Raw genomic sequence first — 16,467 nt, forward strand, 5'->3', positions numbered from 1 at the left:
CAGGGTGCTGCTGTGCTGGAAAAGCTGCAGCCCGTGGACAGGGTCACTTGGGCAGGGCTGGAAACTGGCTGGTGGCCAGCCCAGGGAGGGGTGGGAATGGTGGAAATGGTGGGAATGGTGCCGTGCCCAGCTGGGAGCAGCCTGGTGTCCCCCAGGGATCAGCGCTGGGCCCAGTCCTGTTCAATATCTTTATTGATGATCTGGATTAGGGGATCGAGGGCACCCTCGGTAAATTCACAGATGGCATCGAGTCAGGTGGGATGTGGATCTGCTGGAGGGCAGGGAGGCTCTGCAGAGGGATCAGGACAGGCTGGATCCATGGGGTGAGAGCAGCAGTGTGAGGGTCAACAAGGCCAAGTGCCCGGTCCTTCCCTTGGGCCACCGTGGAACACTCCAGGCTGGGGGAAAAGGGGCTGGAAAACTGGGAAAGGCCCTGGGGGTGCTGGGGACAGCAGCTGGACACGAGCTGGGTGTGCCCAGGTGGGCAAATTCAAGGGCACCTGGGCTGTGCCAGCTCGGGGTGACAGCAGGGCCAGGGCAGTGCCCGTCCCTGTGCTGGCACTGCTGGGGCACCTCCAGTGCTGGGGGCAGCTCTGGGACAAGAGGGACACGGAGGGGCTGGAGCGAGGCCAGGGAAGGGAACGGAGCTGGGAAGGGGCTGGAGAGTTCCTGAGGGAGGTGGGAAAGGGGCTGGAGAGTTCCTGAGGGAGGTGGGAAAGGGGCTGGAGAGTTCCTGGGGGAGCTGGGAAGGGGCTGGAGAGTTCCTGAGGGAACTGGGAAAGGGGCTGGAGAGTTCCCGAGGGAGCTGGGAAGGGGCTGGAGAGTTCCTGGGGGAGCTGGGAAAGGGGCTGGAGAGTTCCTGAGGAAGGTGGGAAAGGGGCTGGAGAATTCCTGAGGGAGCTGGAAAGGGGCTCAGGCTGGAGCAAAGGAGGCTCAGGGGGGCCCTTGTGGCTCTGCACAAGTCCCTGACAGGAGGGGGCAGCCGGGGGGGTCGGGCTCTGCTCCCAGGGAACAGGGACAGGAGGAGAGGGAACGACCTCAGGCTGGGCCAGGGGAGGCTCAGGGTGGACAGCAGCAGGAATTTCCACATGGAAAGGGAGGTCAGGCCTTGGAAGTGCCCAGGGAGGTTTGGAGTGCCCATCCCTGGAGGTGTCCCAGGAAGGGCTGGCCGTGGCACTCAGCGCTCTGGGCTGGGGACAAGGTGGGGATGGGGCACAGGCTGGGTTTGGTGGTCCCGAAGGGCTTCTCCCGCCCCGCGATCCCTCAGGGGATGTGAGGGGCCCGCGGGGTCCCGGGGCCGCTCCCGCCCCGCGCCTGACGGGCACCGACCGCGGCCGCCAGGGGGCGCCAGGAGCCGCGCCTCACGCACGCGCTGCGCCCGCTCCCGTGTCCAGCGCCGCTCCCGGCCCGGCCCGGCCCGGCCGCCTCAGACACGGAGGGGCTGCGCTGCCCGAGCGGGAGCGGCGGGAGCACCGGGAACACCGCGGGAACAGGGAGCACCGGGAGCGGCGGGAACACCGCGGGCACACGGGGCACCGGGAGCGGCGGGGCCGGCCCCCCGCAAGCCGGCAGCAGCGCTGCTCCAGGCGCCGCAGTGCGCAGGCGCGGGGACAGAAGCGCCCAAGGGCAGGCGGCGGCGCGGCGGTGACGTCACAAGGGCTGTGAGGGGGGCCTCGGTCCCGGCAGAGCAGCCCCGGGAACCGGGAGCGCTTTTGGGGCCCGGGAGCGCCTTTGGGGTCCGGACTTGGACCGGGGGGGGGGGGGTACCGGGGGCCACGCGGTGTCTTTGGTGGCCTTTAGGAGGGTCAAAGGAAAGAGTCTCCGGTTGTGGGTGAAAAATCTCCGTTGAGGGACACCCCGTGGAAGAGGCTGGCGCTGTGCTGGTGCCGGGTGAGTGTTCCAGGCTGGATCTGGTTGAGGGATGTGGGAGAGGCGGCTGCGATCCTGGCCGTGTCCTGGAGCTGGAGGTCCGGCCGCGGAGCTGTGAAAAACACTTAAGGAGTTCTGTTGGGCTCAAGCTCCTGCCTTTCCATGGCCATTCCTCTGTCATCAGAGGCCCTCCACAGACCCAGCAGTTGGTTGCATTCAGCTCCTACCTATCCTTTCCCCAAACAGATTTTTTTTCTCAATTTTGAGATTTCATTTTTTTAATTGTTGTTTGAGTTTCACATACATGTCTTGAATTGGGGTCGATACAGAGTTAGATTGTTGTGCTGGCTTTGCCTCTTTATTTACTAGTTGTTCTTTTACTAAGCTTGAGACTTTATTCCCAACAATATATGTGAAACAAACCCATCTTTCTCCTTTTGGACATTTACTTCCCAGCCCGGTCCCACTCATTCCTACGTTTTCTACAATCCAGTGCTTTTTCCCATTTTGCATACAGTTTCCTACTTTGGATGGGTTGTAACAGAGACTGCTGACATGGGTAGGTGCCATGAAAAAGGAACCTGGGTGTTTTCCATGTCCAGCTTTGGGTAACACCCACGGCGTGGCTGTGTCGGTATCCCCAGAGGGCAGAGACAAAAGAGGAGTGAGGGATAAAGGAATAACAGAGCTCTGATATGGCTGATACCTCCACCCCCGTGCCTATGGGGCTGCTGCCCACAGCAGGGGTGTGTGACCTTCTTGGTGGCAGCTACAGTGGCCATTCGGCCTTGCCCTCTATTTCCTCATCACTTCCTCTTCGCTGATTTCCAGGCAAATCGCTTTTGACACTTCTTAATTGTAGCTTCCCACCGTTCCTCAGGGATCTCCCATTCAACAGGCACTAGGAATTCCCATCCACAAAGCAGGGTTACTGTTTCAGCTGTTTTTTGTTCTTCCTGGATGGGGAATAGATTTGACGTTCGACGCTTCATGCACTGAGAGTGTCGTTTCTGTGAACTACAACAGCAATATTTTATCAGTCTAGACATTTACATTTAACCCAGCCAGCATGTGCAGTACTAGGATGAATTAGACAGGGTATGTGGTATGGCACTGTTGGAGGGAGCAATTCCTCCTCCTTTTTGAATAAATCACAGGCTAAGGCCAGAATATGAGAACCCTCAGCCCGAAATAGTCCTGATCCTCCTGTTTGGAGTGGAAGGATTCCTCCCCAAGGAGGGTACCGGAGGTGTCTCAGGACTTGTCCAGGCAACACTTGAAACCACTGATACAAGCTTGGCCTTATTTCCCAATCAGGTGTGGTTCTTGGTGTATCTCTTGGATCATTTGGGTTTTCCCAGCACATTAACCCCCAGTTCCCTCTTCAGAGTTCCCTTGGTGTCCCCAGGCTTAGATGTTCCAGTCCCCTCCTCGGGTTCCTGCACGGGCCCTTTGATTCCGCTGCCGTGGATCCACCCTGGCTCCTCGGCCCGGATCGCTGCCTCAGCCGTCAGCAGCACCCGAACGGGACCTTCCCCTTGTGCAGCTAAAGATTGCTCTTTCCATGTTTGTACTAACACCCACTCCCCTGGGTGGATGTTATGGATTTTAAAGTCTAAAGGAGTGGTTTGAGGGATTATCCCTTTGAACCACAAATCTTCAAGGGTCCTTGCAATTGTGTTGACATTTCTTTAACACTCATTTCCCCTAATTCATAGGTAGCAGTTTCATGTTGGGTGCTCAAAAAGGGTAACCCAAGCTATAGGAAAAGGGTTCACAAAGGATGTCTGGACTTCAGGCAGCTCTCTTGAAAGCTGTTTATTGCATAGGCCAAGTCACAGCATTTCAGGGAGGGGGTATCCAGAGCCAGCCCCACAGCTGCCAGCCACAGCTTGGAGGCAGAACTGAACCTTTCTGTTCAAGAGAGCATTGTACACCTTTCTTTGCTGAGTATCCCGAGACATAACAACCAACAAGCACCATACACAACACCTTTACATCTGCCTGTAGCCTGTCTTAGCTACTACCACACCATACCATACACATCCTACAGAACCCTGGAGTCACCACCATGCACTCACAAGAGCAAGCAAGCTACAATTCAAGCTCACAGTGGAAGGAACACTCTCAGACCTCTCTGCTTCCTGCCACATCAGCATTCCTTGTCTGCCTGCCATAGCTCTCTTCCTGGCAAAAGCACGTTTTCTATTTACTTCTGCTCTTCCTGAGACCCACCCACCTGGTGAAAAACATGTCCTTGTCTGCAGTCACAGACCTCTGTCCTGAGCACAAAAATCTCCTTCCAACTCATCTCCAACCTTTGTCCTCTCACCCATTCAGTGATCAATGTTTCAGCAAACGTCTCCCACTTTACATCAAAACCTGCTTTCATTTCTGTCCCATCCTCAGGCTCCCCACTCTGAGATCTCTCTGCTGAGCCCACACATCTGTGAAACTTTCTTACCAAACTTTCATCTCCAACACCAACCATCATTTCGTAAGCTGACACTCCCAGGTCTGACCTGGTTGTGTCTGAACTCTCCATAAAGCCAGAGGTTGGCATTTTACCCATGACATTTGAGTTTCAATTATTAATTCAGTTAAGGTTCTCTTTAAAGTTTGTTTCATCCTCTCTACTTGTCCTGAGCTCCGTGGGTGCCACGGGCTATGGAGTTCTCATTTTATTCTTAAGGCTTGAGTTAGTTGCTGTAAAACTTTTGATGTACAGTGTGTCTATCTTAGTAATCATTCCATACCTGGGAATAATTTGTTCTAAGAGGGTTTTACATTCTACATTGGCTGTGGTTCTGACAGTGGGAACAGCTTCCACCCAATGGGGAAGATGGTCTGTTATTACTAACAAGAATTTCCACCTCTGCACTTGGGGGAGTTCAGTAAAGTTCACTTGGATACTTTGAAATGGTTGGAGAGCTAACTCAGACCTCCTGAAGTTGTTTGTCTCATCACCTTCTTATTTACTTTTTGGCAAACCATACATCTTTCAGTTATTTGTTTAGCCAACCCATAAATTCCAATGCACCCATAATTCCTTAGAAAGGGATCACACAAAGCCTTAGTACCCCAAGGAGTTTTTGATGCATGTTTTCTAATATTTTTCTGGTGAGTGACTTATGAAGTACCTGCCTTCCGTCAGGAAGTTCCCATTTTCCACATTTGTCTGGCCTTCCCCCCCTACTTCATTCTTTCTCCTCTGTTTCACTGAATTTTGGAGTCTCCAATTTTTCGCTCTTGGAGGTCAAAATGAACACAACCCTTTTTATCCCATTCTCTGCAGCATCCTCAGCCCCCCCGATCTGCCAAACCGCCTCCTCCCATCTCTGAGGCCATCCCCCCCGTGACCCCCCATCTCTACCACAGCTCTCTCTTCAGCAATTCCAATGCCTCTAAAACCTCCAAAACAAGTCCCCCATGCATCAGCCCCTTTCCCTCTGAACCAAGCAATCCCCTTTCTTCCCACATTTTCCCGAAGGCCTGCACCCCTCCAAAAGCATACCTTGAATCAGTAGATGTATTTCCCTTCTTGTGTGCTAAATATTCCAGTGTGCACAGTCCCCCCATCAACTAAAGCCTACCCTGACACTCTTTTTCCTTGTACACATCGGGAAGAACCGTCTACAGCTGTTATTTCCTTCGGAAAGGGCTCGTTCCTCGAGATGGAACGTTGGTGTTTTGCTTCTCCTTCCAGAGGAGCAGCAGAAGCGGTCGCTGCCAGGGGAACGGGGCAGGCGAGGGAGGGATGGGGGGGTCGGAGGTGGGAATCCTCTCGGAGGCCGATTCCTCCAGGAGCGGGGGAGCAGAGGCGGAGGCTGCTGCCGGAGCCGCCCAGGGGACCAGCTCTGCCGGCCGATGCCAGAGCCCGGCGTGGAGCTGGGCACGGCTCCGCAGCAGCCACGGCCGCAGGACTCCGAGCTGCCCGCGGGCCCAAAGCCGGGTTCGATGGAGCCGCGGCAGAGAACGCAGCGGGGGCAGCGGCTGCCCGGGGGGGATGTCTCGAATTTTTGAACCCTCAATCCGGCAGTCTTAAACCCTAAATTTCTCGGATCCAATACTAGGAAATTCTTGACTCCCCCCCTTCAAGGAGTCCAATCCCTCCCCTGAAACCCCGTCCCAGTTAAACCGGGGCTTCTCTCACTCCTTTTATCTCTCACTTCGCCTCTTTCCTGCCTGCTTCCCTCGCGGCACAGCAGAGCCGCAGCCTCAGGGGCTCCGCACTCACTGCGCAGCTCTGGGGTCACCAGCCCGCGCCTCATGCGCACACTTTCATCCCCTTATCCCCCCAAAAAGAGCAAAGAAAAAACACTCACCTTTCTCGGAGTCTTGGTGCACAAGATTTTACGTGTTTAATGACCGCGGTAGCTCAGGGAGCCTTTTCTTCCCTTTCTTTTCGCTGTGTCTCCTCTCTTGCCCTCCGGGTGTTTGGCTGCGAACCCCCCGGACCCCGCTGCGAACACAAAGCGAGGCCCCCAAAAGCGGGCGGGGCCTCCCCGCCCGGGGCTCCCGGGGATCCCAGAGCTGAGGCTTTATCCCGGTACGGCCCAAATTGTGAAACGGGAGGTTCGCTATTTGTAACATTTGAATGAAAGTTTAAGAAAAGGGACAATTAGGAGACAGCAGCAAAAGGGCGCTAGGGCCGGGTGCTCCGGCAGAGAGCCAAAGGCGCACCTTGACAGCCAAAAGATCGGCTTTAAAAGTACAGCGCTTATTTTTATTCATCGCCATCATGCATCATTCATTCATTCTTTGGAATTGCTGAGTATCATCAGTCTTATCTTTTTCCTTGCCTCATGCCGTCTGGTTTCAGGTTCTTTTCTTCTGATAATATTTTCCAGGAATGTGAAGAGCCCCCCTATCCTTCCCAAACTGAGCACCCAAACTGCAGCCATTCTACAGCGTTACATTACAGAACCCATGTGTGATTGACGGAGGCAGACAAAAAGGTTTAATTAAATTGGAGAATTTATTAATTACAGCAAGCAAGGCATAAGCAAAATCAGCGCTGGGCGACAGGGGAGTCCCCGCTCCGCCACTGCCGCAGGGGTTTGCAAGTTTCCGTCCTTCTTTTATGCAGGATCATTTCCTGTTAACGTGTCTTTAAGGGAGTACTCTGGGCATGTGTGAGCTTGTTGCTAGGGGGTCGTTTTCTGCCTTCTGGTGGTCGATGGCTGAAGGCTAGTAGTCTTCTTCAAGTGCCCTCTGGGTGACCCTTTCCATATTTGGTCAGTTAGTATCCCCTGCTTTCCTTCCTGGAGCTTAGGGGCAGTTAAACAATAGTACACTTACAGCACTTACAACCTTTACATATGGATTTGTTAAGATCCTTCCTGTTATGTACTTTGTGGCCTGTGTCAGCTCTTTTCAATGAACAAAACACCCTTATTTATTACAATCCCCCCTTTTTCTCTTGTTCATTTTTGTTCATTGAATCTTTTTAGCTCTTGTCTAGCTAATTCTAACATTTCTTCTTTATGATTTTCTGGTATCTGCTGGTATTTAGCCCTAAGGAGCATTAAATGTGTTACTTTTAAGCGCCCTTTTACTATGGAGATCAACTTATTGAATATACACAGTCTAAGTGTGAGTCCTAGGACTAACAGAATTAGAGGCCCTGCGATGGTAGATAACAAAGTGGTTAACTAGGGTGAATGATTAAACCAGGATTTATACTAGCTCTGTTGTGCCTCTCTTTCTCTTTTCTGTAGTTCTAGCTGGTTTTTTAGTTCAGTCATGGTGTCTATCACTACCCCAGTGTGGTCTGCGTAGACACAGCATTCTTCTTTGAGTGCTACACACAGTCCTCCCTGCTGAAGGAATAATAAGTCTAATCCCCTCCTATTTTGTAGGACTACTTCTGATAGAGATCTTACTGATTTTACTAGGCCATCAATTGCTTGTTCTATTCGGCTTAGATCTTCATCTACTGAGACCCTTAGTGCTCTTAACTCTCTTTGCTGGGTGACTAAGGATGCTATTCCAGTTCCTGCCCCAACTCCTCCTATAGTGAGAAGGGTTGCTATGGTTAATGCAGTAAAAGGTTCTCTTTTTACTAGGTGATGATCTGCTGTGGTGTGTTGTTGGTACATGTATTCACTAGGATGATACGTGATTCAGGGTATGATGGACACTTGAATACAATAATTGTGGGTGCGATTAAATAGTTTGAGCGAAAGGCAGGGTGTGATTCCTATACACACCCATTTAGTATTTGCGGCTGGGAGCAACCAATCTGCAGGTTTTTCATCTTCTTTAGGTGATATCTTTACCTCACACAAATGTTCTTTATGTTTTGGAATGTTTCCTATACATCTTCCTTTCCCAGTTACTTGAGACAAAGTCAGTCCTTGAATTGATTCTTTTCTCTGTTTCTAAAGACATTGTGCTGGGTTTGTGCCGTTAATTCTTCTAGCCTTTGCAGTCACACCTATTCCTTCATAAAAAGGCGGCCTGATGTTGTAACATAACCAGCATTCCTTAGTTAGCTCTGGATTGGTCTTATTTATTATACCATAACTAGCTTGCATGACCTTCTATAGAGCACTATACTCTAAACTGTTTTAACATCAGTTGGATTCTCGCTCTGGGGAGTGATTGTTATATTACCAACCTGCTGAGTTTTGTTTATATTGCCTATTTCCTCTAGTTCCCCTAGACCCTGGTTTGGTCCAACTAGTTCTGGATCAGGGGGTGCGTGTTCTTTCTTAATCATTATTAGGTTTCCTCTATCTTTCCCAGGTTCCCAGTGTCTGATTCCCCAGATTTTCCCCAGTAACCAATCTGGATTAGTGGGTTGCATTATATTTATATATATAAAGGAACAGGTCCCCATATATGTCGTCTCTCCAGAAGGTCCTCTTCGTGGCTTAGTGCACCCTACGGGCCCGAACCCAGCTTTCAGGGATTTGTCTGGTCCCCCTCCCGGGATCCAGTCGGAGGCTATTGTCTCACACCCCCAATATCCACAGAAATATTCTCCTGGATAGTTACAGTATGATTTCCCTCGATTAGTGGCTGGACACATATAAAATCCTGTTAGGTTTAGTTCTTTTCCACAGTGTTCAATAGCCGTTAGATCACATAATCCCACTCGAAAACTTGGTGCCCCCACAGTGGTATTTGTTTGTAGTATCATATTATCACTTAACCTAACTAATGACCATTTAAAGGGTTCGTGCGGAAAGCGTGTCTCTTCTAAAGTCTCAACCCCGTTCAATTTAATTAAGCAAAGCATGATTAGTAGAAAAATATTACGCTGGGCTAAATGGTGGAGTCGATTTGTGGTAATAGTTATTTGGTTACTATAGTTTGGTGGTGTCTTTCCCCCTTTCACATGTCGTGGGTCACACTGAGGCTTTCTAGTCCCACTCCTGAGGCAGTTCTGCAAGCATTGCTCTAGTATCCCAATACAGGGGTTCTTTCCTCCACAGCTTTTTACTCCTCTGCCTCGCTCGTCGACCCGGTTGCTTCGAGCCACGAGGGGTACCATCTTCTCGGCAGCAGGAGTATTCTTCAGGAGGTCCTTGGGATTGAGCCTGTTGGATTTCTTGCCTCTTAATGTAGGAGTTCCAGTTATGTCTCTTGACTCCTGGGGTATTGCACCAGATTCCCCTCAGGTGTTTGCAACATGTGCTATCAATGATTTTGGCTGTAAAAGGGATTGGTTCATTAGAATGGTAGCAATACTAGTTGGGATTGATTCCTTTAGTAAATATTTCCCACCATTCCTCTGATTTTTTTTCTAATTCTCCTTGTGATATTTTATATGCTAAAGTCCAATCAGTAATCTTTCGCTGGGATTCCCAGCAAGGGGTACAAACTCCTCTAGGTGGAGTTCCCCTCCAACAGTGACTCCACCACTTTTCCCTACACACTATACAAATAAACAAACAAAGGACAACACTCAAAATTAAAATTCCCACACCTTATTCTAACATCATCATTACAGATTAGTCCATCATCAGTAAAATATGGATTAGGTAAATACTCAATTTAGTATTTGTTCATCTCCAGTCTTTTCTTTGAATTTTTAGTTTTAAGTCCCCAGGAGGACTGGTCACTTGCCACTGGGGTGATGGTTTTTCCACAGGTCCTTTAATTCTGCTGGCATGTGTCCATCCTCTTTCAGCTGTTCTTATTGCTGTTTCTGTAGTGAGTAAAACAAGATAAGGTCCTTCCCATTGTGGAGTTAGTGAAGTCTTTTCCCATGATTTTATCAATACCCAGTCTCCTGGTTGGACTTGATGTAGTTTAAGTTCTAGCGGGGGCCTCTGAGTTATCATGCCCTTTTTCCATAATTCTTCTCTATATCTTATTAAGGTAGTGATATAATGATTCATGCTCTGGTCCCTCAGATTTGGGTGGTCCTGGGGTTCCTCCATATTATAAGGCATTCCATATAGCATCTCAAACGGGGAAATTCCCATGTCAGATCTTGGTTGAGTTTGTATGTTTAATAGAGCTAATGGTAAACATTTTACCCACGACAGCCTGGTTTCAAGCATAAGCTTTGTCAATTGCTTCTTTATTTCCTTATTCATTCTTTCAACTCGTCCTGAACTTTGAGGATGCCAAGGGGTATGATATTCCCACTTTATTCCCATAATTCCCATTACTTTTTTGATAATTTTAGATACAAAGTGGGGTCCCTGGTCAGAGTCAATAGTCTCAGTCACTCCATATCTAGGGATAATATTTTCTAATAGAACTTTGACCACTGTCTGTGCTGTTGCCCTTGCTGTGGGAAATGCTTCGACAAAATGCGTTAAATGGTCTACTATAACTAATAAGTATTTATTTCTTCCTGCTTTAGGCAATTTGGTGAAATCTAGTTGTATGTTAGCAAAGGGCCTGTGTGCTAGTGGTCTCCCTCCCAATGGGTGTTCCCTTAAATAAGCCTTATTCACTTTAAGGCAAGTTATACAGCCTTTAACAATTTGTTTTGCCAAATTATATATTCCAATACACATATACTTGGCGGCAAACTGGTCTGCCAGTGCTTGTGTTCCCCAATGAGTTTGGCTATGTATTCTTTGTAAAATTTCTACTGCTATTGATTTAGGTAGTACTATTCTTCCATCTGGGAGTTTCTATTCTCCTCCTGAATTTTCTTTTAACCCCATTTGTGATAGTTTTTCTTGTTTTGTAAAGCTATAAATGTGCCTAGTTTCATTGGGGGATTTCTCCTCTGGTTGGTCCTTATCCTGAACTTGCCGTATAACCAAAAGTGCTGCCCTTTTTGCTTCTTGGTCTGCTGCGTTATTACCTCTACTTCTAAAATCTATTCCTTTCTGGTGACTTCTAAGATGTACTACAGCAATTCTTCTAGGTTCCCCTAAAGCTTGGAGTAGCTGTCTTATTAGCTCCTGATGGACTAAGTCCTTTCCTTGAGAATTTATTAACTCTCATTTTTCCCATATTTTTCCAAATGTATGTACCACTCCATATGCATATTTGGAGTCTGTATATATTGTCCCTGTTTTATTTTTTAGCAATTTCAGAGCCCGTAAGACTGCATACAATTCACAAGCTTGAGCTGACCAGGATCTACTTAGAGGTCCTGACTCTAAGACTTCTGACCCTTCCTCTTTAATGATTGCATAGCCAGATACTCTCTTTCCCTCTATTACCCGAGATGATCCGTCTACAAACAGCCTCTCCCCTTCTTCTAATTCTTCTTCTTCTAAGTCCGGTCGGATTTTGGTTTGTTCTTCTATAGTTAACATGCAATCATGGGCTAATTTATTCTCATTTGGTTCTCCGTATAAGAACTGGGCCGGATTTTGTAGTGTAGTGACCTCTAGTGTTAGCTTTGGGGAATCTAATAAGATCCCTTCATACTTTAAAAGTCTCGAATCTGTTATCTGTTTTTTAGCTTTTTTATTGCAATATTCCCCTAATATTATGTGGAGATAATACCTTGAGTTCTCCATTTCCTTCTTAAAGTCCCGTACATCTCCAGAGCTAAGGGGGACTGAAATAAAGCCAATTCCTGGTTGGGGTCCCCCCATAGGCATTTCTCTTAATGGATAAAGGTTATGATGTCTAGCTCTGCCCCTTGTCATTGGTCCCTCCCGTTTGGGTTCAGGATTCCCTTCTTCTTCCTCTAGGGGCTGCTCAGGGAGTGGGAGTGGGGGTGCCTGCGGGGCCTGCGGAGGTATATAGGGGGGTGGAATCAACGGGACTTTATCTTTTTTTCTTACCCCAGAGTCTTCAGATTTTTCCTTTAGAGTAAACAGGAGTACCCCGGGGGTCTCTATCTATATTTTTGCATAATCACTCTCTTCTCGACTAAAAAGGGGTTTTGGAATTTACCCATAAATTCAAATCCTGTCTCACCCAGTCCTCGTAGGACCCAAATATAGGCCAAAATACGTTTCGTGATACCTGCTTTCCTCCCCAGACCTCTATGCAATAATAAATCATCTTGGCCTTATCTTTATTCTGTGTACTCAAATAATGCCTCCCATTATTCAATAAAAGCCCTAACGGACTATCCTCAGGTACTGGGGGAAACCTTATGGAACTAGAGGGCTTGCTTTTCCCCTGTCCCATCCTCTGGAGTGCCTTCAGGCGTTCTGTGTGTGGAATCACTCGCTTCCCCTGGTTCGTGGCCCACGCCCTCGCGGGCAATGGGAACCGCACTACTGAGGGTCCACACTCGCTTGGGGAGTCCGGCTGCCGGCCCCCCTCTCACACACCACACTCGCCACACTCCAGGATACCCGACCTCGACCGAATGGATCCCTTTTCCGCAAATACTCACGCTTCCAGCGTCTTCGTCCGGACCTCTGTGCACAAAGTTTATGGGGTCGACCGGTTCCCTTTGTTTAATGCCTTGAGTTTAGGTTCGTCGGTGGGAGCGAGGTAAAGACTGAAGATACCGAGGCCACCAGAGGTGGGGCGCCTCCCCGATATCTCTGTCTTACCGTACCATTCCCATCCGAGTCACGGCACCAAATTGTGATTGACGGAGGCACACAAAGAGGTTTAATCGAATTGGAGAATTTATTAATTACAGCAAGCAAGGCATAAGCAAAATCAGCGCTGGGCGACAGGGGAGTCCCCGCTCCGGCACTGCCGCAGGGGTTTGCAAGTTTCCGTCCTTCTTTTATGCAGGATCATTTCCTGTTAACGTGTCTTTAAGGGAGTACTCTACGCATGTGTGAGCTTGTTGCTAGGGGGTCGTTTTCTGCCTTCTGGTGGTCGATGGATGAAGGCAAGTAGTCTTCTTCAAGTGTCCTCTGGGTGACCCTTTCCATATTTGGTCAGTTAGTATCCCCTGCTTTCCTTCCTGGAGCTTAGGGGCGGTTAAACAATGGTACACTTACAGCACTTACAACCTTTACATATGGATTTGTTAAGATCCTTCCTGTTATGTACTTTGTGGCCTGTGTCAGCTCTTTTCAATGAACAAAATACCCTTATTTATTACACCAGGCAAAGCTTTTCTCACATTAAGGAACACGAAAAAACCAACATCACAATCCATCCATAACAATGATGGAACGTGCGAAAAGCCAACATCACGGTACCGTTCAGAACAGAGGGACCCGCGGTGCTGCGGCCCGGCCGCGGAGGGATCGGCGGCTCTGCGCATGCGCAGGCGGAGTGATCCGCCAGGGGGGACTATTTGTGATGCGGTCCTGCCCGCGGAAGAATCAGCGGTGATGCGTCCCGGCGCGGAGTGATCCGCCAGGCGGGACTATTTGTGATGCGGTCCTGCCCGCGGAGGGATCAGCGGTGATGCGTCCCGGCGCGGAGTGATCCGCCCAAGGGACTATTTGTGATGCGGTCCTGCCCGTGGAGGGATCAGCGGTGATGCGTCCCGGCGCGGAATGATCCGCCAGCAGGGACTATTTGTGATGCGGTCCTGCCCGCGGAGGGATCACCGGTGATGCGTCCCCGCCCGCGCATGCGCAGAGCGCAGCGCCCCGCAGCGATCCGCGCACGCGCAAGGATCCGCGCACGCGCAGCTGCCAAAGCGCGCTGCACTCTGCAGGATTTGAAGGAAAGTTGAAGAAAAGGGACAGTTTAATAAAAGTTTAATAAAAGTTTAATAAAAGTTTGATAAAATCAGGAGACAGCAGCCAAAACGCCGCTACGGCCGGGTGCTTCGCAGAGAGACAAAGGCGCACCTTGACAGCCAAAAGAGCCTCTTTACCACCGAGCTCCCTCCGCCGGCTCCCAATCCCAGCCCGCGCTCCCGGGCAGGGTTTCTTTCGGACCAGGGCTGCGTTTCCATCCTCCGCTCTGGGAGTCACCAGGTGCGTTAGGAACGAGCCGATCCCGCTCTCTGAGACACAAGGGCTCGCTCCAGGAGACTGTTCCTGTTCCTCTGTTCCAGCCGCTCTGCTCTCCCCAAAGCACCATTTCCTCGGAGCTCCTCTGAAATTTCCTGCATTTCAATGGACCGAGGGCTCCAGAAGCTGCCGAGTCGTGCAATGGGGTTTTTTTGGGAAGGGACCTTAAGCTCTTGCAGTTCCACCTCTGTCATGAGAATTTCAGGGCTCTGAGACTCCCAGAACGATTTGGGCTTGGAAGGACCTCAAAGCCCATCCAGTGCCAGCGCTGCCGCGGGCAGGGACAGCTCCCACTGTGCCGGGCTGCTCCAGCCCCAATGTCCAGCCTGGCCTGGAACCTTCCAGGGGATCCAGGAGCAAATCCCCCCTCTCTGAGCAGACAGAATGAGCTAAACCTGGGTAATCCTGAGGGAGTGATGGGAGCACAGCCGAGTGCTGCATCCCTGATTCCCACTGGGAATCTCCATGTCCTTCCTGCTGCCTGATCCAGGAGTTGCAGTAGGATTTTTGTGTTTTGTGCTGCATTCCCAGCACAGCAGAACCTGTCACCCTCGGAAGCACGGCCAGCGTGACAAGGTTTTGCTCCCTTTCCGCTTTGTTTTTGCTGTGTTTTGTTTCTCTCGACAGCTGTTTTAGAACTTCTGTGTTGCTGTTTAGACATCAAGCTTTGGGGCTGAGGTTGTTTTATTCCCAAGTGCTTGCTGGGAGTAAAAATACGCTTCACATCTGCAGTGTGTGCACGTGGCTTGGGCTGTGGATTCTGGGGCAAAAAAAATTCAGGAATCAGGGAAAGGAAGAGATGGAAAAGAGAAAGAGAAAGGGAATATGAAGGGGAAGGGAAAGGGAAAGAAAGAGGTGGAAGAGAGAAAGGGAAAGGGAAGGGAAAGGGAAGGAAAAATTAGACATAAAAATAAAATTAAACCCAAAAATAAATATAAAAACAGAAAAAGAGACAGAAAAACAAAGAAGAAAGAAAAATGAAAATAAAAAGAGAAAGAAAAAAGTGGGAAAGGGAAAGAAGAAAGTGAGGAAGAGGAAAAGGGAAGAGCAGGTGGTAAAAATTGATGCTTTAATGTTATAGAATCTCAAATTAAATTAGAAGTTTCTGTTTGCTCTAGAGATGGAACCAAGGATAACAAATGGTGCCAGATGACATGAGGGGAACAGGATTTCCTGAGTGATCCCAAATGAACTGGATCAAATAATAGAGCAGGAAGGCAGTTTAGGGGACCCTTGATACCCCCAGAAACTCCTCCAGAAGGAGGAAAAAATCCTGACTAAATCAGCCCTGGGATGTTCCGGGGCGTTCCTGCCTCAGCTCTGTCCCACTGCTCTGCTCTGGGCTGTGGGATTGGACACAACCAGCCCTGCAGCACCTGAAAAAGGGGTTTTTTCACTAAAAACCAGCGAACCAGCAGAGAACGGCAAAAATGGACAATTTCCGTTCCTGTCTCCGGGAAAAGCAGCAGGGATCAGGCCGGGGAGGAGGCCGCCGGCTCCGGGAAGGGATTTTTCCAAGCCGGGAATGAGCGCGGGCAGCAGAAGGAAGAAGCTCTGCAGGAGCTACCGCGCCGCCTCAGACACGGAGGGGCTGCGGGAGCACCGGGAACACCGGGAGCGGCGGGAGCACCGGGAACACCGCGGGCACAGCGAGCACCGGGAACACCGGGAGCGGCGGGAGCACCGGGAGCACCGCGGGCACCGGGAACACCGGGAACACCGCGGGCACACGGAGCACCGGGAACACCGCGGGCACAGCGAGCACCGGGAACACCGCGGGCACCGGGAACACCGGGAACACCGCGGGCACAGCGAGCACCGGGAACACCGGGAGCGGCGGGAGCACCGGGAGCACCGCGGGCACAGGGAGCACCGGGAACACCGCGGGCACACGGAGCACCGGGAACACCGCGGGCACAGCGAGCACCGGGAACACCGCGGGCACACGGAACGGCGGGAGCACCGGGAGCACCGCGGGCACAGGGAGCACCGGGAACACCGCGGGCACACGGAGCACCGGGAACACCGCGGGCACACGGAGCACCGGGGGTTGCATTTCGCTCCTGCAGTGTGGGGTTATCTCTGCACAGCCCCCGAGCTGCACTCTTTACAGCTTTTGGGTTGTTAAGTGAAAATTTGGCCAATAAAACTTCCAAATTGAACAAGTTGAGCGTGGAGGATCTGTGAGCAGAAGGCTCTTGCTGCACAAGGACAGCTCAGAGCAGCTGCTGGCAGCAAGAGAATGTTGTCATTGTGCAGCTCAGTTATAAACTGAGTTCCAAAA

At 50.4% G+C, this 16,467-nt stretch overlaps 1 protein-coding gene across 2 annotated transcripts; it reads left to right on the plus strand.

Moving 5' to 3' along the window:
• The first annotated feature begins 1,600 nt into the window (after positions 1 to 1,600).
• On the plus strand, positions 1,601 to 16,316 carry LOC138110607 (putative uncharacterized protein DDB_G0281733). Of its 2 annotated transcripts, none has more exons than XR_011151006.1 (2): positions 1,601 to 1,890; positions 13,321 to 13,459. XR_011151006.1 is itself a non-coding variant. In XM_069015719.1 (2 exons), exon 2 carries the CDS (start codon positions 15,709 to 15,711, stop codon positions 16,309 to 16,311), a length of 603 nt encoding a protein of 200 aa, XP_068871820.1. In that variant the 5' UTR covers positions 1,601 to 1,890; positions 15,591 to 15,708; the 3' UTR covers positions 16,312 to 16,316. The 2 variants fall into 2 exon arrangements, 1 of the variants encoding a protein (XP_068871820.1); XM_069015719.1 differs by lacking the exon at positions 13,321 to 13,459 and adding an exon at positions 15,591 to 16,316.
• The last annotated feature ends 151 nt before the right edge of the window (positions 16,317 to 16,467 follow it).

This window comes from Aphelocoma coerulescens, chromosome 4A, assembly GCF_041296385.1.
Source record: "Aphelocoma coerulescens isolate FSJ_1873_10779 chromosome 4A, UR_Acoe_1.0, whole genome shotgun sequence".
Classification (NCBI taxonomy): domain Eukaryota; kingdom Metazoa; phylum Chordata; class Aves; order Passeriformes; family Corvidae; genus Aphelocoma; species Aphelocoma coerulescens.